General features: G+C 49.7%; 1 protein-coding gene across 1 annotated transcript in view; it reads right to left on the bottom strand.

The window, feature by feature from the left end:
• The window catches only part of PLA2R1 (phospholipase A2 receptor 1), a 1083903-nt gene that overhangs the window by 769839 nt on the left and 292654 nt on the right, over window positions 1-21410 (bottom strand). Inside the window, exon 4 of the mRNA XM_086956636.1 lies at window positions 2481-2669. Coding sequence (XP_086812762.1) covers window positions 2481-2669 — 189 coding nt within the window. The remainder of the gene's footprint in view (window positions 1-2480; window positions 2670-21410) is intronic.

The following is a 21410-nucleotide window of genomic DNA, read 5'->3' as shown; positions in this document are numbered from 1 at the left end:
TTCTTGCAAAATATTGGCCTGATTATTCATCATTCTACGCGTGTTTCGGCATATCGCCTTCATAAGGAAGCCACAGAAAATAATAAAGCAATCCAATGTATTGTCTATGTTTTTTCTCCTTCCTCTTCCCAACTCGTTATTCTGAGAGTGAGGATTTAATGATTTGAGTACCCCTGTTTAAGTAGAGTTAATGTTTATATCCCCTGATGTTCCAAATCAACGTTACTCATGCAGTATGTGTGTAAATATGTTCTGTACTACTTAAAATCTGCTGCAAGAAGGGTTAAGAATATGTATGTACCCTCATGCATATCTGCATAAGGTTACTTAAGGCGGGAGGTCGGCTCGCTTAGCAGTTGTGGGTCGCTAGTTGTGGCCGGTTTGCGGTTCAGCAGTTGATTTTGTTCCACTGAATGCTCCAGAAAGAGCAACCGAGTTCAGACAGAGAGTGCCTCTGTACCTGGGATCCTTGGTACTACAACATACTTTATCTGCATTGTCTATTCTCAGCCCTAAATTTCGCTGAGTTCTTAGAGGATTATCACTTCTTAAGTGCAATATGGAAATCTAGTGTTAGTCTGTGGGAAAGATAGCCTTGGTACAGGGAAAATAGCTTTAGTAGTTTTTCACTGTCAGGACATGTAAACCTTAAGTACACATGCCCTACTTTTTAAATGCCATGCACCATGCCCCCAGAGCTTTCAGCGCCTGACTTAGGGGTGACATATAAGTATTCAAAAGGAAGGCGTAGGCTTGGCAAAAGGTTTATTTTGTTATGTCAACACAGCAGTTTACAACTGCACTACAGAGTGCAGTGGCAGGACTGAGACATGCCTTACAGGACTATTTTAGCACAATGAGTGCTGCAGCCCAATAGTAGCATTTAATTTCAAGTTCCTGGGTACATGTAGTACAATATACTAGGGATCTGCACATAAATTAAATAATCTGACCAGGTGTATACCAATTTTACAATGTTCAGAAAGGAGAGCACAAGCACTTTACCACTGGTGAAAAGAAATAAACTGTGCAGTACTAACACCAACAAAAACGGGTTCAGCAAAAGAGGGCAAAAGTGACCCTGCAGAAAGGGCTCGGCCCAATGCAGCTCAAATTGAGTGGACCCTCAGTTGCAAGTGAGAGAGGGAATCTGCCAAGATTTCCACAGATTTTTACTCAAAAGTCTAAAAAGCTTTAATCGTCTCTAGATTTCCGTTATAGTGGCTTAGTTGGGTAGGGATGCTTTGGAGTCCTAAGTTTTAGTGGGATATTTAGTAATATCTGTCACCCTTTTCCATTATATGCCATGACTCTATTGTTTGTTGTATTGACATTATACTATGGAATGAATGAATAAATGTGTCTTCTCCTTTTATGTGCACCTATTGGGGTACTGGTTTTTCAATGAGAGATGTATACCTAAAGAGATTAAATGGCCCTAATATGTTTGTGACCAATCCAAATCAAACATGGTCCAGCCCCAGTTCCAAGCGGATCTGGCTTCTCATTTTGGGCTAAAGTGTCTGGTGTGGCATAATGGACAAAATATATTGAACTGAGATATGTCCTCGAGCAAAAATCCATTGGTCAAGACTTTGGTATCCATTCCATCCATTAATTGTGTGTTTTCCTCAGTGCAACACTTTAACTGTAACAGGTAGTCCCAAACATGGGTCCCATTCTTAATATGCTCTTGGAACCAAGCTATACCTAACTAGAACAAAACCAGCCTGAGGTTGCTTGTGTTTCTACTGTCGCACTAGGCATGCCTGCTCTCTGTCTGGAGCGGCAACAATAGGAGAAAAACCATGGAATTCGATGCAGCCCAAATGATTGCAAATCGCGGAGACTTTTACATGCATTCCATCCATCAGCTTTATACATATATATATAAATGTATATTATAATCAAAGTACATACATGTGAAGCAAAGCGAGCCCATACTAACCTATGTATACTCACCTTGTTGATATTTTGGTCATGATGTGTTGGTAGCATTATATTATGGAATTAATATTAAGGTGGAATACCATGTTTTTCAAAGGGTATGTAATGTCAAACCCTTTCCTACTGTATTTGTCTCAAAGTTCGCAATGTAACGGCGTTCATACTCCATTTGTCAGAGAGTTCACTAAATAGTACACCTCACTTTTGTGTTTGTCAGAGAGTTCAGAATGTAAAACCCATTCTTGCTATATTTGCCACAGGGTTCCACAGCAGAAAGCTCCATTCTACTGTAGTTGACTGGGGGTCTACATTACCAACATCTCTGTCTGTTATGAGCAAAGGCACTGCTTGAAAGGCTGGCCAACACACCTGCTGCCCAATCAAAAATGGCTGCAAAAAGGATCCAGAACTGGATTCAGCCTGCCGCTCTTTGTAGCTTCCTTTCCTTAACTACTTTTGTACAGCTATATCTGTCAAGTCAGACCTAAAACAACATAATGTAAGAATGGGTTACAGCAAGAACTACTACTTACCATTGTGAAGAAGAGTAATCAGCAGTTCAACATCTGCTAATGAGGTAATACTCATGAGTTCACTTTCCTTCTGATTGCAAGAAGATGAAGCGTTAATCCAGCTCTGCTTCTCCTTCTGAAGCTTATAACAATTCCGGTTATAGGCAAACCAGCCAGAATCACAATGTGTAGGGAAGTACTTCCATGCATCTGTTAATTATGTATCCAATTTTGGGGGGGAAAGAATTGTGAAAATGCAATCAGTTGAATAAGTGTGCACAACCGTACCAGTTTATTTGTTTTAAATACATTGACCATATTAGAAATGACTTTTATTGATAGCAGTGCTCAGCAAAACAAAAGAAATGTCATCAGATGCAAAAGGGAACATTTTACTTCAAATACTACTAATTAGATATGGTTGTTATATAATTCTAATAATATTTATCCTTACAAGTCAAATGCCCTTTGCATATTTCTAAATCTTGGCATTTGAATCCATAACAACTAGTCAGATAATATTTCCTAGCTGTAATACAGATGATGAACGTAGCCTGCTAGAGTAAGATAGTTAGGCAAGTGTGTGGTGTGTGGGTGGGGGCCTGTGTGCCCACTTTTATTGGAATACACATGAGCCTAAAAACCACCTATGAGCCTGGCCATCCATCCTTTGAATATTCTTCAGCAAATCTATTGACAAATATTATACTGAAAGAATTGTAACTAACGTGGATGAGGCTAGGACCTGGCAACAGAAAAACAATGACTACTTACTTTTAAGCAGCATAACATAATTCCCTGGATATTAACCATATGTGTGTAAATAGCTCTTTACAATATTCATAAGGTAGTATCCTTATCAGTTAGACCATTTGGTCCAAGGGGTCCAGAAAAATAATATTTTGAGCAAAGAGGAGCATGGCCTTCAAGAAGACCTTCATCCTGGCAAAAGAGTGTAAGACGGACCACGAAGAAACACTATACTAGACTTGCACCCAATGAAATAATTTAGTGAGGTCCTTTGATATTGCTTTGCAGGGTCCATTGTAACAATAGTTTCCGCATCATTAACACTGGGTCACTAGTGGCAACCACCAGTAGATCTGTGTCCAGACCTGGTGCTGACTGGTGATCTTTTGATCAAGCACAGGAATGGATTTAAAAATATTGTGCATTTTCATAGCTGACCCCAAAGGCAAGCATTTCTGTATCAGTCCAAGCCACAGGAGACCCGCGTACCACCAACGACATGCAGAATCCATAAAAGTATGGGTTGGTTTGCTCCTTAAAGTGGTAAGGTGAATTAAAATACGACTTATTTTTATTTATTTATTTATTTATTTTAGGTTTTTATAGAGCGCGAAGTCACCCAACGGGTATCCCAGCGCTGAACCTCGTGGTCCTGAAGGAAGGAAGTTCGGGAGAGGGGGTGATTTAAGGGAAAAGGAGGGTTTTAAGAGATTTCCTGAAGCGCAGGAGGTTAGGTTCTGATCTGAGTTTCAGCGGGAGCGCGTTCCATTGTTGCGCTGTGTGGACCGAGAAGCGGCGGCCTCCTGTGCGGGCCTTTTTCACCCTGGGGACCACAATAAGGTTTTCATGGTCCGACCGAAGCGCTCTGGTAGGTTTGTAGGGTGTGATCCAGTTGCTTAGGATTGGTGGACCTGCGTTGTGCAGTACTTTGTGGGCCAGGCACAGGGCCTTGAAAATGACTCTTTCCCTGATCGGTAACCAGTGAAGTTTTTTCAGTGCGGGTTTGGCTGAAGTTCTGGCTGGGGTATTCGTGAGCAGCCGGGCAGCGGCATTCTGGGTTTTCTGTAGTATTTGGAGAGTGGTTTCCGGGGCTCCTAAGTAAATGGCGTTGCTGTAGTCCAGCCTGGACACAACTAGACCTTGGATCAATAGTAGTCGGGACTGGAAGGGGAGTAGAGAGAGCACCTTTCTGCATGATTTAAGTAGGCCGTAGCAAGTGCCCGCCGTTTTCCTTGCCTGCGTTCTAAAGGTGAGATCTTTCTCTAACCATACTCCCAAACTCTTAACTTCCATCTTAGGGGTAGGGGGTTCACCCATACAGATAGGCCAGATGTTTGGTGGAAGATTCTGTGTTTTATGCCCTAGGAGAAGAATCTCCGTTTTTGACCCATTTAATTTCAGGTCGGAGTCGCTCATCCATTGATGGATATTGGAGAGGCAGTCATGGAGATTGGAAGGCTCTAGCTTGGGGTGAGATAGAGTTACCACCAGCTGGGTGTCGTCAGCATAACTGACAATGGTGACTCCAAAAGGGGAGACCAACTCCTCCAGTGGGGCCATGTACACGTTAAACAACGTGGGGCTTAATGATGAGCCCTGTGGCACACCACACCGGAGGGGGATGGAGGAGGAGCGGCTTTCACATTCCCAGACTTGGAAAGAGCGTTGGTGAAGAAAGGACGCGAGCCATTTAAGTGCTGTATCTTTCACTCCGATGTTTTCTAGGCGTTGGGTTAGGACCTGGTGGCTGACAGTATCGAAGGCCGCGCTCAGATCCAGGAGGACCACTGCCACTGATCCTCCTGAATCGAGAATTTCTCTGGTCTTCTCCACTGCTGCGAGGAGCGCGGTGTCAGTACCCTGACCTGGTCGAAAACCCGTCTGAGAGTTCTTGAGGAGACGGTTGGATTCCAGGAAATGAGACAGCTTTTTATTTACAAGTTTCTCTGCGACCTTGCCTATCCAGGAGAGGAGAGAGATAGGTCTATAATTAGAGAGGTCCTCTGGGTCTAGTGAAGGTTTCTTAAGAAGCCCTTTCACGACCGCCTCCTTCCAACTCATAGGGACTTCCCCTTGGGCTAAAGAGATGTTGATTAGGGCGGTCAGCGGGGGCACAATGGTATGGGCGAGGTCTTTGAGAAATCTTATGGGTACTAGGTCGCTGGGGGCGCCACTCTTGATTGACGAAAAGGATACTGCGACTTCCTCTATGGTAACCGGGCCAAATAGCGCTAGCTGGGGTATGTCGGGTTTCGCGGGGGAATTCCTCTGTGGGAGTTGTAGGTCCTTGGTGTTCCCAGAAGTGTCGGGTTTAGCAGCAGGGAGAGAGACAAGGATTTTTTTAATTTTTTCGTCAAAGAAGGTAGCTAAATTGACGCATTTTTCTTCTGCTGCTTTGGGGTCCATAGGTTTTTGAGGGGGGTCAGGGACATGGAGGAGCTCTTTAAGGATAAGGAAGGTCTCCTTGGCTGAGCAGGAGGAGTTCTTTATTTTATCCTCATAGAAGGCCCTTTTGGCGTTATGAAGTGCTAGTTTGTACGCTTTCAGAGATAGCTGATAAGCGTCTTTCTCCTTTGCAGACTTGTCTTTCCTCCAGGTACGTTCTGTCCTTTTGCACTCTTTCCTTAGTGCGTTCAGGAGAGGTGTACCATGGGGCTGGATTGATCCTTTTGATGTGTTTAAGGGTGCTAGTTAGCGGGACAAGACTGTCTAGGGAGTGGGTGAGCCAGCCATTAAATTCTCTATCCGCCTTGTTGGGATCCGAGGAGAGAGGTGTGGTGGATTCTCTTAATTTCGCTTCCCACTCCTCTGGTTTCAGCTTATGCCACCGTCTCCCGAGTGTCCTGGTTTTGTGTTTTAGAGCCGGGGTGGTTTGGAGGTCCCAGTGCATGGGGACCAGTAGGTGGTCTGTCCATGGGAGGGGGGTGGGGTCTTGGGTTTTGAAAGTCCTGATATTAGTAAAGATCGGGTCCAAGAGCTGGCCCTTCTCATGGGTGGCTTTTGAGTTCAGGAGATGAAGATCGACTGACGTAAGATCTTCTAGTAAGTTTGCTGCGGTATTATCCGCAGGGTCCAGGAAATGCAGATTAAGATCCCCTAAGAGTAGGAAATTGGATGCAGTGATTGTTTTTAGTATAACGTGATCCATTAAAGTGCCAGCGAATTCCCCTAGCGGGCCTGGCGGTCGGTACACTAGTAGCCCCGACAGCGAGATTGTTGGCGAAATCTGGAAAGTGAAGTTGCAGTTTTCACAGTCTTGGACATTTCCCTTTTCGATTCTGCAAGTAATAAGGTCTTTGTAAAGTATGGCTAGACCGCCACCTCTGCCAAGCGGTCTATTCAGAGAGCAACTTTGGTAACCTGGTGGAACTGCATTGACCATGTCAGAGTCACTATTTGCTGTCATCCATGTCTCTGTCAAAAACAGTACGTCCAGCATGGAATTCTGGACGAGGAGATTTATTTCATGGGCATGTTTTACAAGGGACCTGCAGTTCAGAAGGCCGAATCGAAGCGCTTGGCCGCGTTCCGTTTCCTCTGCCGGATTGCAGAGGGTACAGCCCGTGAAAGGGGTGTCTTCCTTGAGGATGTACTTACACTGAGGATGTTTATTCGTGCACCAGGCTGGAAGCGTATCTTGGGTATAGGTTATGCGCTTATATGAGTCGGGCATAGTGTCTGGGCCTAAGGCCGTTTGGGCCCGGACGGGCCCAGACGGGCTTGCCTTAGGCGCGCCTTCGGCGCGCTGACAGCGCGCCCGCTGCGCCCGTCCGCTGCGCGTACGGTGAGGACACATATTTTTATGGGGCGAAAAAGGGCGGGAGGGGGCGTGGCCAATCGTCACGCCGGCTATGGCGCTTCACTTGGTTTTGGCGTTCGTGGGGCCAGGTGAGTCCAACTTTAAAATCAGAGGGTGCTCAAGTGACACAGTATTACAATTGTACACAATTTTAAAATAAAGAGAAGCCTATCTCCCGGCTTCCGCCTCAGGAGTTTGCGAGTGTTCTGGCAGGCGGCGCTTGCAATCAGCGCTTAAATACCTGAAGGGCGGGAGGGGGCGTGGCCTCCAAGGGGGCGTGGCCAATCGTCACGCCGGCTATGGCGCTTCGCTTGGTTTTGGCGTTCGTGGGGCCAGGTGAGTCCAACTTTAAAATCAGAGGGTGCTCAAGTGACACAGTATTACAATTGTACACAATTTTAAAATAAAGAGAAGCCTATCTCCCGGCTTCCGCCTCAGGAGTTTGCGAGTGTTCTGGCAGGCGGCGCTTGCAATCAGCGCTTAAATACCTGAAGGGCGGGAGGGGGCGTGGCCTCCAAGGGGGCGTGGCCAATCGTCACGCCGGCTATGGCGCTTCGCTTGGTTTTGGCGTTCGTGGGGCCAGGTGAGTCCAACTTTAAAATCAGAGGGTGCTCAAGTGACACAGTATTACAATTGTACACAATTTTAAAATAAAGAGAAGCCTATCTCCCGGCTTCCGCCTCAGGAGTTTGCGAGTGTTCTGGCAGGCGGCGCTTGCAATCAGCGCTTAAATACCTGAAGGGCGGGAGGGGGCGTGGCCTCCAAGGGGGCGTGGCCAATCGTCACGCCGGCTATGGCGCTTCGCTTGGTTTTGGCGTTCGTGGGGCCAGGTGAGTCCAACTTTAAAATCAGAGGGTGCTCAAGTGACACAGTATTACAATTGTACACAATTTTAAAATAAAGAGAAGCCTATCTCCCGGCTTCCGCCTCAGGAGTTTGCGAGTGTTCTGGCAGGCGGCGCTTGCAATCAGCGCTTAAATACCTGAAGGGCAGGAGGGGGCGTGGCCTCCAAGGGGGCGTGGCCAATCGTCACGCCGGCTATGGCGCTTCGCTTGGTTTTGGCGTTTGTGGGGCCAGGTGAGTCCAACTTTAAAATCAGAGGGTGCTCAAGTGACACAGTATTACAATTGTACACAATTTTAAAATAAAGAGAAGCCTATCTCCCGGCTTCCGCCTCAGGAGTTTGCGAGTGTTCTGGCAGGCGGCGCTTGCAATCAGCGCTTAAATACCTGAAGGGCGGGAGGGGGCGTGGCCTCCAAGGGGGCGTGGCCAATCGTCACGCCGGCTATGGCGCTTCGCTTGGTTTTGGCGTTCGTGGGGCCAGGTGAGTCCAACTTTAAAATCAGAGGGTGCTCAAGTGACACAGTATTACAATTGTACACAATTTTAAAATAAAGAGAAGCCTATCTCCCGGCTTCCGCCTCAGGAGTTTGCGAGTGTTCTTGATATGACAAGTAAGACCGGTGTCCATGACATGGTCAATGAAAACAGATCTGAATACTCTGGATTCAAAGTTATTGTGTGAATGATTTTCTGATCCTTTGCATGAAGCTTTATGGGCCTACATGAAATCTGAGCATGCATTGACTGAGCAAGACCCACTTTGGTTTTTTAGGCAGACGAGCAGCAATAAAAAAAAAAATCCTTCACTCTTTTATCCCTCCACTATCCTTTTCAATCAAAATTAACAGACTAACATGTTCACTTCTCAAATTTCATGTTAAACTATACTAATAAACTACCCAAATAACTGTATAACATATCCACTACTCAAATTACTTCATATTTTTTACTATACTAATTTTCAACAGTAATCCTTTATGGGTTCCGGAGTGGCGTGCTACTCGCCAGAAAAGCGCTTCAACACCCATCAGGGGTAACAAGTGCTATCTGAATGCAAATCTTTCTTCCCCTTTTATCTCGCCGCTATCCTTTTCACTCCAAGTACATGACTAATATCCACCACTGAAATTACTTCCTGTTTCACCATATTAATTCATCACTAATCCTTTGAAGGCTTCCTGAATAGCGTGCGTCAACAAGCGCTATATAAATACAATCCTTTGTCCTCCTCTATCCTTCTGCTATCATTCCAAATCCAAATAACTGACTAACCTATCCACCACTTAAAATGTACTTGCATGTTTCACTATACTAATTCAACACTAATATCTAGGGGTCCCGGAGTAGCTTGCTACTCGCCGAAAAAGTGATTTGACGCCTCATCAGGGGTAGTAAGCGCTATATAAATGCAATTACAATACAATACAATACATTACAATAATGTAGGAGGGTATCATTTTTCAATTTATTTTAGGGTATCTTCTTTTCGAAGCAATAAACTTGTATTTGAAACTCAAACTGGCAGTGAAATTGGGACACCACTCAACTGCTGTTCAACTATTTGAGAAACAGGATAGTGTATTCTGACATAACACTGCCACTTGGGAGGGGGGAATCTGATGTAGTTTACAGACAATACACTTAAGAAACTCATGGGGTTTATTTACTAGAGGTTGCATGGGTACTTGTGAGGAACTGTGCAACAGGGTCAGCTTTAGGGCGTTGACGTCTGGTGCAACAATCTTTGTTAGCACGGGCCTCCCCCATGACCTCCTTCTCCACGAATTACCTCACTAGCACCGCCCAAAGGTTCCTCTCCTTTCTCGATAGCCATTCTTTCACATTTAATTTATTTTACAGTGCTACTCATTCTAATGTATGTTGTCAGGGCACTTTACATCACACTCACAGTATACATAGAAAATGAACCATACAAGTCTATACATCAATATATAGCAAATGTTAAATAATACAATGAAATAAGATAATGAGGACTACAAGGTGTAGAAGTCATATATCATGCATTCTGGTAGGCATTATATATTATGAGGCCTATTACGATGTTGGTACTTATTTTCTCTGACCAACAAGGTGGTGGAAACAGGACCGACCGACTTCCGGTCGGCAGTCCCGACTGCCTAATTATGATGAGACTGCACATGGTGTGGTTGCATTCTCTATGCGAGCTTCTGTTACAGCCGTACGCCGGCTATATCACAAGCTCCCATAGAGAACTGGAAGATTGTGTTAATCCCCGCACCTCATGGCAGGCACCTCAAAGGGGGGCACCCTATGTGCCTTCTTGCCTCCAACCGAAGGCCGCAAGGGAAAGGGGGCCCTACTAGGGGCCCACAAACATGCTTTCCAACAGGGTTTCTACAGAAACCCTGGCGGAAACCATGCATCGTAATCCAGACGGCATAAACCACCATTAATATGGATTACAGGCCAGTTCCGTCTGGCCAATGGGCTCCTTGAGCCTGTCAGAAGCCAGCCGGAATGACCAGCCGGTTTCAATCATGACCGGCTGTATCGTAATCAGCTGATCGGAATATAAACCGACGATGTTGGTCGTAAAGCCTCCAACCTTAGGTCCAGTATCATAATCGGCCCCTAAGAGTGCACAGTCAGGAAAAAACACTAAGGGCTAGCTGTACAACACTTGCATTTTGCAACTTGCAATTGCACTGATTTGCGACCCGCAATTTGCGAGTTGCAAAATGCAATACACAACAGTGTCACAGACACAGGGGGGGCGTGGCTAGCAGGCCAACATGGCGGACGGAGTTTGCTAGTGCTCCGGTGCCGCTGGGGGAGAAATGATCCTGTAACCCACGCCGAGGGGCCGATTCCGCCTGAAAACGGCTGCATCCTGAAGCTCCTCACCCCCGAGTGCCCCGCTGAAAATCCTAAAACTCTGGCGGCGGAGACCCCGGAGTTACGCTGTGGCTGAGGGTGAGGCCTGGTGTCACGCTGCAGACCGGGGCCTCGAGTGGCAGAAGTACCCGGAGGGCGAGGGCCGAGAGGTGATGGCACGCCGGAGGCTCCGAGATCGGAGGTGGACCCCCGGAGCGGAGACCCCTACTCCGTGACGGCCGAGAGGAGCGGACGACACCCTGTGACCCCGGGTGCCGGGTGGAGAGGCGGAGACTGCGGACGGCCCTGTGCGGTGCACTAGGGCACCGGAACGCGGACGCTGTGGTCCGAGGGCTCCCGCCGATGGTGGCGATCACTGGATGAGGTGCCCCACTGCCTGGCCTGCCCCCTGCCCGCGAAGATAGACGGTGAAAGGCCCGAAGGAGTGAGGAGGGGCCCCTGGAGGCCCTGCGCTGGGCGGAGGACCGGGGCCTTCAGAAGCGCTGATGCCCCATGTTCTGGAGAGAGCGGACTAAGATAGGCGGAGGCCCCTGGGCTGGAGGCCGGGCCCGGCCGAGACGCCCTGACTGCCCAGCTACGAAGCGGTGGAGTTGAGGGTGTATGGGTCTACCCCATGAGGCGGGCTGGAGGCCGGGGTGCTGGAGAGGCCTGAAACGGGGCTGATAATACCCCCGAAGCGCCAAAACTGCACCAATACCGACCAGACCCCAGTTCCACTTCACCTGTACATTGCTGGAAACTCAGGCGGGGTGGCACCCATTGGATCCTGTCACCGTTCTTGGCCCCTGAAGTGAGCCGGATAGGGAGGAAGGCACGGCGCATCGGGCTGGACGGCGCCGCGGGAGGCCCCGACGCCCCTATAAACTGAGCAGGACCGGGAGCGCCCCCCTCCCCGGCGGAGTCACAGCGGCCTTCCACGTCTACCTAGGGCTGGGAGTGCTGGGAGAGGCCGCCGAGGGGGCTACTGGGACGGCAGACGCGCCGCAGATGGCTGGTATTCGCCCTGGGACACGCTCCTACCGCCAACTGGACACCTGGCGCTTACCATGGTGCGCAAAGGCGTGAAGAACACGGAGGGTAAGGAAGGACCGGTCACGGGCCCTATTCAGGATGCGGACCCTGGGGGCTCTGCGCCGCTGACGTTGACCTCCACCCTCTCAGAGAGTCAGCAGGGCGATAAGTTGGACCTTACACTCAAAGAGATCAGAGACTCCAGAGCTGTGATGGAGACGCAGATGGGCACCCTCACCACTAACCTCTCCTTGCTTAAGGCGGACCATGAGAAACTAGCGGACAAAGTTAAGGATCAAGGTCTATCGCTGACTGAAATTGCCCCGGCAGTGGCGGAACACACAGACTCCATCCAACTGATCCAGCGTCAAGTCAAAACCCTGATGGAACGTGTAGAGGATGCAGAAGGGCGCAATCGACGCAATAACATTCGCGTTATTGGCCTGCCGGAAAGAAGCGAGGGATCCCGTCCGGCGGAATTCATGGAACAATGGTTCCGAGATAACGTTGCCCCTGAAGGTCTGTCGCCATTCTTTTGTGTCGAGAGGGCCCATAGGATCCCAACTGGCCAGCCTAAACCGGGACAGACGCCACGACCGCTCATTGTCCGGATCCTAAATTACCGGGACAGAGACATGCTGCTAAATCAGGCCAGAATAAAATCGGTCATACCGTGGGAGAATAAAAGAATTTCATTGTACCCGGATTACACCACTCAAGTGCAAAAAACAGCGATCATCATACTATGAGGTGAAACAGAAACACCAAAAGGCGAAATTACGCTACGCCTTACTGTTCCCTGCGCGCCTGAAGGTAATCCATGACAAGAAGACTCACTTTTTTGAAAGCCCAACAGATGTGGAGGAATGGATGGAGGTGATGGACATTGAGAAACGACTGGACCCGACACAGGACTCCACGGACGGTGGGTCCAAGGAAAGCCAAACTCAGGGGGAAAACAGGAACGGCGCCCGACGCAATCACCCTAAACAGCGTAAACCGACTGCCCATCAACAAAAGCAGGGACAGGTGGAGGCAGTGGCAGCAGTGGGCTCCTTCAGAGACGACCGAGAGACAATTAACACAGACACTGAGGATAGCACAGTCCACTCGGACGCGGACAACATTATGGTCCTGTTCCCGACGGTGACACCGAGAGCCGCGGACGAACTTATAGACAATGCCCAAGAGTAATACCTCCTATGGACCAGACCTGAAGCTTGAGTACCCCACGATATCCTTTTATGTGTGAACTAGGGGGGCGGTGGGGGAGGGAGAGAGGGGCGAGATGTGTTTGCTCGGAAAATGTAGGTGGCCCTTCTTTGCTGGCGACCACTACGTGACCTAACCATGGGCGGGGAAGGAGACTTGGATGCGGGAACCGCGAGATGCGACTCCTGGATCCCCTGTGATCCTACGGCACTTGGCCGCTGTTTGTTGACTGTACCAGCACAGGGCCACCCTTGTTCCCCCCTCCCTCCCCTGCCCCTTCCTCTCCCCCCCCCTTCCACAAGACGTGGTTACATATACCGAACAATCCCGAAAGAACTCTCCCGGCGGCGCCGTTGAGCCGGCGACTTGACCAGGCATGGCTCTATGGACACGGCCAGCGCTTGGCCGACCCCCCACTAGCATAAGCAACGTTACCTGTTTAATTACGTTACAAAGTTTATGGTTCGGCACAGTGGAGTTCAGAGGCTGCGCCTCCACAGTTGGGGTTTGGGTTAGGGAGGGTACTGTCTCCTGGTTGACATGGGCGAATCACTCACTAGGACATAGGGGAACACTCCTGGCGACACCTACACGGGGTTATGGCTGAAGTACAAGGCAAGTATAGGCTGGTCACCTGGAATGTGAGAGGGCTGGGGCAGTGCAGAAGAGACACAGGGTGCATGCTTTCCTGCTACGACAAAAGGCACATATAGTGTTTCTACAGGAGTCACACATGACACACTCCGAAGCACTCCTACTGCGGAATAAATGGAGGGGTACTGTATTCTCTACCACATACTCTGCCTTCTCCAGAGGGACCACGATATGGGTGCGTCACGGCACTCCATTTGTGGAACTGGAGAGACGGACTGACGAACAAGGGCGCTATGTGTTGGTGAGGGGCACCCTGGACGGGGAGGTGGTAGTGCTGGGCAGCATATATGCCCCGAATTTCGACCAAGATAAGTTCCTAGCTGCCGTGGGCCGGGCACTGACGGACTGGGTGGACGTCCCCTGGATCTTGGGAGGTGACTGGAACATGATCTTAGACGTGACCCTTGACAGATCGCACCCCCCCCTTCAGGCGGCGGGAATACATAAACTGTCTGAATGTTTTGTGATATGGCTTTGGGGCTGGGAGTAGGCTGACATCTGGCGCACACTGCATCCGACATTTAAAGAATACTCATGCTACTCCCCTGTACACAACCTGCATACCAGACTAGATAGATTTGTGTGCTCCAACTCAGTCGCGACTAGATGCGACACAGCAGATTACCTTGCTAAAACGTTCTCAGACCACCGGCCGCTAGCGCTTGACCTACACTGGGGTAGAGTGCCCTCACCTATCCCTACCTGGAGGCTTAACCCTGCGTTGCTCGCGGATGGCCCGTTTCGATCACATATAGCTGAAGCCTTAACTGGTTACTTCGATACAAACTGGGACTCTGCGTCCTCGAACCTAGTGGTATGGGACGCAATGAAAACTGTAATACGGGGGGCTGCTATAGGCCGCTTGGTGGGAGCCAGACAGGAGATCCATAGTAAAGTATGCAAAGTGGAGAAGTGCCTGCGTGACCTTGAAAATGCGGTAGGGCTGGACCCTGACCGACAATCTGACCTACAGCAGTGTAATATCGAACATGCTGAACTACTAGAGACCCTGAGAGTGATGGATTACGGGGCCTATTTGAAACGACAACAGTCAGAGGCGGATGGATCCGGTGCTCTGCTTGCCCGGCTGGTCCGGGATGCCCCTGAGAGCCCTACGATAACGTCTATCCGGAACGCAGCGGGTGACTTGGTACACACTCAACTGGGAATCAACGCTGTGTTTAAGACTCACCTAGAGAACCTCTATGCTCCCCCATCTGTAGAGGACAGGGACGAAATGATGGAATTCCTGGGAGAACTGACGCTCCCAGTGCTGGCCCCTGGAATCCAAGCGGCTCTGGCTGGGCCTATAACACAGCAGGAAATAAAGATAGCAATTCACTCACTTAACCGGGGCAAAACCCCGGGCATGGATGGCCTACCGGGGGAGTTTTGTCAAACATATGCTGATGTGCTGGCCCCTGTCCTGGAGAAAATATACGCCACTGCGTACAAGGCTGGCCATCTCCCGGCTACCACCATGCAGGCCTTGGTGATTTCTATCCCGAAACCCGGTAGGGAAACTCAGGATGTAGGTAACTACAGGCCCCTCTCCATGCTCTCCACGGAGTATAAGATCCTTAGTAAAGCTATTGCCATGAGGATCCAACACCACCTCCCTGGCCTGATCCATACTGATCAATGTGGCTTCCTCCCAGAGAGGAGTACCTCCCAGAACTCGAGGCGACTCCACGCCCTCATGACAACTACACCTTACGACCTGCCACACGCTGGCTGTATAGCCCTAGACCTCCGTCAGGTGTTTGATTCCCTGACGTGGAACTTCATGTTCGAAGTCCTGCATCGCTTTGGTTTCCCGGAAGCCCTTATAAAGTGGATCCGCTTATTATACACAGGTCCGACGGCCAGGGCACGCACGGGGAGACACACATCGGACAGTTATGAAGTCCATAGGGGCACCCGACAGGGCTGCCCACTGTCGCCACTATTGTTTGTGCTGACGCTGGAACCCCTGGCTATTGCGCTTCGCAATAGAGCTGCGGAGGACGGCATACCGGTGGAAGGCACCGACCACATGCTCTCAATATACGCCGACGACATCTTGGTGTTCCTCCGGAACCTGCGAGGAGACCACTCGTTCCTGGCGAATATCTTCAGACGATTTGAGGTCATATCTGGGCTAGCTATAAATCCAGGGAAGTCCCTGGGTTTCTTTTTCCGAGATGGCCAACAGCCCCCCCTCATACAGTTCGGGACCTACGAAATCCAAGTGGCGCCGACCACGTTTAAATATCTCGGAATACAGGTCTACCGGGACCCGGAGGCCCAGATATATATCCGTAAGGCCATTACTGGCCTCCGAGGCAGCGTAGGTTTCTGGACGTCCTTACCCCTATCGGTAATGGGACGAGTGGCGGTCTCGAAGATGGTCCTGCTTCCCCGCATACTGTATTATTTTGTGAACCTGCCGGTTATGCTCCCGCGTCAGATATTTACTACGCTAAATACATTACTGGTCAACCTCATATGGGGTTCGGGGAGAAGACCGATCAGCCTTAAAAAACTGCAATTGAACACCAGACAGGGCGGCCTGGGAGTGCCGGGCCTGCGAAGCTACTACTATGCCAGCCAACTCCAATGGCTGACCCGGTGGGTGGCGGGCAGGGACTTGCATGAGATCGCTTACACGGCGGACAAATTAGCGCGTGGAGACCTGCACTCCCTCCTCTTGCCCAATGCTAGGATCCCTAGAGATTGCCACCCCCTCCTGCACGTGGCCCTGACCTGCTGGAAGAAAGCACTGTCATACTTGACTGGGACCTCCCCATATGCGGACAATATACCACTACTGGGACTCCCGACACCACAGGGGACTCTAACACAGCGCAGATTACGACCCTGGACGGAGACTGGGGTAGACAGGGTGGGAGACCTGTTCGGCGACGACACCATGCTGGACCACACCTCGTTTGTACAAGCCACTGGAGCACCTTCACGCTTATACCTATTACACGCCTCGGTGACGCACTACGTGCGGCGGGCCTGGGCCCCACAATGAACGAAACCAGAACAACATGAATTAGTACACCTCTTGTACTACATGGGCACGGGGGACACCTAGTGAAATGGTTATACGTTGGCATCAGGGAACATGTACCTTCGCCGATTGCTACACTCAGGGAGACCTGGACTGAGGACTCGGGCGAAAACATAACGGACGGGGAGTGGAAAATCATTCTGGGCCATCATAGACGGGTGTCCAGGAATGTTAAGTTTCAGTTCATATAGGCCATGGTTCTCCACAGAGCTTACCTTACACCCCAGAGGCTGCATCGGATGTTCCCTGCCACCGCACACCGCTGCCCGAGATGTCACCAGGACGAAACACATATTCTCCACATGCTATGGACATGCCCGAAGTTACACACTTACTGGGGAACGATCAAACATACGCTACACTCCATAACCACACTCCAGATCCCTGAGGGAGCATTACCATGCCTACTGGGGAACAGGAAACGACCCAAGACATGCAAGGCACAACTGAGATTTATGGATCTGGCACTAGTGCTGGCGATCAGGGCACTCACCATGAGATGGAAGTCACCCAGGGCCCCGCAGGTAGAAATGTGGCGCAGCGACTTGCTGAAATGGGGCAAAGCAGAATCCGCGGCACTGCGAGACGAGGAGAGCAAGGGCCTGCGCAAATATCCTATAGCTCAGGAATGGGACTTAATGTTGATAGAACTGGAGGAGATAGACCTGGACAGTTCGGGAGACACGGTGGGGTGAACTCACATATGTAGCGGGAGGGGGCCGAGGCTCACGGCCACCAGTGCGACTCACAAGGGCTAGACCAGACCTAGGGCTTTTACCAAATTCCAAATAGATAGAGTCACCTGACCCGGGTTTTGGAGTGTACAAGTGAGAACGACCAGGAGACAGGGGGTGGGTGGGCGGATGGGAAGGGGGGGACAGTTGGGGCGTGATACTTGTGGAGAAGTGTGGCTCAGGGGTTAGAGGCGGCAGACCCGGAAGCTGAGATCGGCCCTGGACCAGGGTTCAATTCCCCGCCTCGACGGGGCTTGGGCTCAATAATTCCACGGACTCGATAATTCTCGCTCCGGTGCCTACTCGACTCAAGGGTTCACACTCTGCGACTCTGGGCAATAGCTTGCTTAATCTCCACAACGGCCCCTCGCGGCGGGATGCCTGCCTTTCACCTTGTGGATACCCTGCCGGGGTTATCTCACAGGGGAATACCAGGACGGGTTTCCTAAGCAAGCGCTTAGATGCCTGCGATGTGGGTGGTTTGCGCTATATAAATACTTGCACATTTACATTTACATTTACATTTATTTACATTTACATTTATACTTATGTATGACACGATCCTGGATTTTACAGACTATATTTGAGAAAGATCCGGGGTATCCTCTGACAAGCAACTTATAACTGAAATGTACTGCTCCCACAAATTAATGGTTTTGAAAACGGAAAAGACTGATGTATGCTATGATAAGAAAATGTACAGAAATGTATGACATCCTGTAACAGTCACGAATAAAGAGTTTAAAAAAAAAAAAACAGTGTCACAGACACTGTTAGCGATTCCCAATGGGATCCCAAATTGCATGCCTTATCAATATTCATGAAGCAAGCACAATTTGCGAACCGATTGGGAATGGCTAGCACTCCCAGGGATGGTGGCCGGCTGGGGTCAGTAGACCACCATGTCTGGGACTGTTTTTTACAAAGCAGTTTTGTGTTTTTAAATGCATACTGTTTTCCTTAAAGGAAAACGGGATGCATTTAAAAAAAACTTTTCCGTTACATTTTTTAAGGGCAGGCAGTAGTGTCTGGGACCACTGCCTGCTTTTAAAAAATATTTTTGCACCCATTCACAAAGGGAAAGGGGTCCCTTCCCAATAGCGAGTCGCAAAAGCTATTATGCAAGTCTGTGACTCGCAAAATAGTGATGGTATATACCACCACCATTTTTTGCTGTTGCAAAAGGGTTGAATATCCTTTTGCAGCTGCAAAAAACAGTTGTACATCTGGCCCAAAGTTTCGATTTAAAATGTAATGTAATGGCTGATGTTATCTGCGCTAATAAGAATTGTTACTACTAAAAAGAACCCTGTTTAGCAACCTTAGAATAAAAGAAGATCGAGAAAAACAATAAAGTTTGTACCTATCTATGGTGTTGACTCATAGCTCACTGTACTATTGCAGGATGTTTTTTTGTTTAAATCTTTTTATTAGGGTTTTACATTTCGGATTCCCATACGGGACGTCAGACTGATCACATTTCCATCATCACATATGTAATTGTTTCACATCCGTGACAGTTATAGAACATCATTCTCATTTAGGTTCTATTCCTCCAAGTAAGGTTACACATCATCTCTCATAGGTTGGTAACTGGGTTGTCTTGCTATATGATGATGTATTTTGTTGTGACTGGTCCCTTGGTTTATGTGGTGGTGAGGACTGGTGTAGCTTACTCTCCCCTGTCTGTTTGTGCTATCCCTTGTTATGTGTCCAATCATTATTACCCTGTGGGTAAGTCGGCTTCCAAACTGCCGATAGGAACGTAACTGGTAACCGTGGGAAGAAACATCTCCCAGAACCGGAGGGGAGGGGAGGTATGAGGGGCGGGTGAGGACGAGTGGTTGTGGCGGGTGGTGTGCGAGTCGGATTATCGCTGGGAGGGTGCAGAGTGTGAACCGGGGGGAGGAAGAAGTGATCCTCCATAGGGCAGACAACCGTCTCGGCGGCACCGACCGTCCAGTTTATTCTATCCTCTCATCAGGGGTCATCACTCGGTCGGTGTTTGGGCTTGTGACACGGGGAGTTGGGAAGGGTCGCTGGGTGAGGGCTGTGTCACCTCAGGTGTCTCTTCTGCTGTTGTCTCTTGTTTGAATTGTATTAATGATTGCGCCCACTCTGTAGAGATTGGGTGTTTGCGTGTACCTCTCACTTCCTCCTCTCTCAAAGCCTCCTCCTCCACTGACCCTCATTTGTTTACTGCTCCTACCCAGGCTGCCTCTGGGGGTCCTGCAGGGGCCCTCCAGTGCTAGGCTATGTTTCTTTTCGCCAGGAGGATGGCAAGGGACGCGAATCACCATTGTAGTTTTTCAGATTTTTTTTCCGGTAAACCCCTAAGGCGCGTGCCTCCCATGTGTCAATGTGTAGCAGGTTCACTGTCGCTTGAAGTACGTGGTGTACCTTGTCCCAATATCGCTGTATGGAGGGGCAGTTCCCGGACATGTGTGTAAAGTTCGCCTCTGGTGTCTGGTATTGGGGGCATGTGAATTGCGTATCTGGATAGTAACGGTGTACTTTGTCCGGGGTGAGGTATGCACGGTGCAGGATGTTGAACGGTATGTTTTTGAATCAAGCATTTCTGGAGACCTTTTTAGGGTATTCCAAGGCCTGGGTCCACTCTTTGTCTGGAAGACTCGACCTACATCGTCTTCCCACGACTGCCTCAGTCTGTCCAGGGTGACGTTAGTCAGTTCCCGAATTGCCTTGCAATGCCACATTACTAGGTCTCTGCCTGGCCCCATTTGTAATATCGTGTGTAGCACCGGGTGTGTCGGGGGTTCCCCATCTCCTAGGTCCCAATATTGGCGACCGCTATCCAAGAGTTGCCTATATGTTAAAAATTGTTTTCAGCTGCCCCTCGTGGAACATTGCTTCCACCTCTGTCACGTCGTGTTCGGTCCAAACCTGCAAGGCTCTCACTGTATAATATTCTTCCTTTTGGGGGAAGCCTACCAAGGGGAGCAGTGGAGAGTATAACGGTCTCCCCTTCGACAGTCTGTGCACCCGCATCACGCATTTGCGGGCTATGGAAACCTGTAACGGGTGTGTGCGGACCGGTTTGGTGCCCGGCAGCAGCATTCTTCTGATAGCGGGAAGGGGTATCCTACCAGACTCAGTGATCGGTTCTCCTATGTGCTTTTCAGCTGTCCAGTGGGACAACCACTGAAGTTGCGCGGTGAGGAAGTATGATTCAAAGGACGGCGCTCCCAAACCTCCGCATGTCGTAGGCAGATATAATGTGCGTAGTGCTACTCTATGTCGGCCGTCCCCCCATATCAGTGTTGTGAGCAGCGTGCCTAATTCTCGGAAGGAGGATCGTGGCGGGATCACTGGAAGATTCGTGAAGTAGTATAACATTCTGGGAACCATGATCATTTTTGCTACAGCTACGTACCCAATAGGCGCTAGAGGCAGTGTCTTCCAGAAGCCCACCGCTGATCGCAGGCCCACCATCACTTTGCGATGGTTGCCCTCGTAGAGGTCCTCAGGGGAGGGATACAGTCAAACTCCCAGGTATCTGGGGGCCGCTTCGCTCCATTTCAATGTCTGTGTGCCTATCACGATGTCCCGGGGCGCCAGATGGGGGCCAAGTGGGTAGATCGTTGATTTTCCCCAGTTGACTTTAAGACCTGAGATCTCCCCAAATTCCTGTAAGGTCGCCTAAACCGAGGTGAGATCGCCTGTTACGTCCCGGACATAGATTAGAAGGTCATCTGCGTATAATGATACGCAGTGCATGGTATGCGCTACTGAGATTCCCTACACCTCCCCCTCCCGTCGCAAGCGTATGGCCAGGGGCTCCGCTGCCAGCGTGAATAGGAGGGGGAAAGGGGGCACCCCTGCCTTGTTCCTCTCTCCACCGGGAATGGGGCCAATATGTTTGCCAATTCTCACCCTGGAGGTGAGGCCCCTGTAACCCTGTAAAGGAGCTGCATGTATGTCAGTAGTGTGGGGCCAATGTTTATTCTCAGGAGGACTGCAAACAGATGGGGCCATGTCAGGGTATCAAATGC

This window comes from Lissotriton vulgaris, chromosome 2_1, assembly GCF_964263255.1.
Source record: "Lissotriton vulgaris chromosome 2_1, aLisVul1.2, whole genome shotgun sequence".
NCBI lineage: Eukaryota > Metazoa > Chordata > Amphibia > Caudata > Salamandridae > Lissotriton > Lissotriton vulgaris.
Note: the sequence above shows the minus strand (reverse complement) of the source record. Positions and strands in the feature narration are given on the sequence as shown.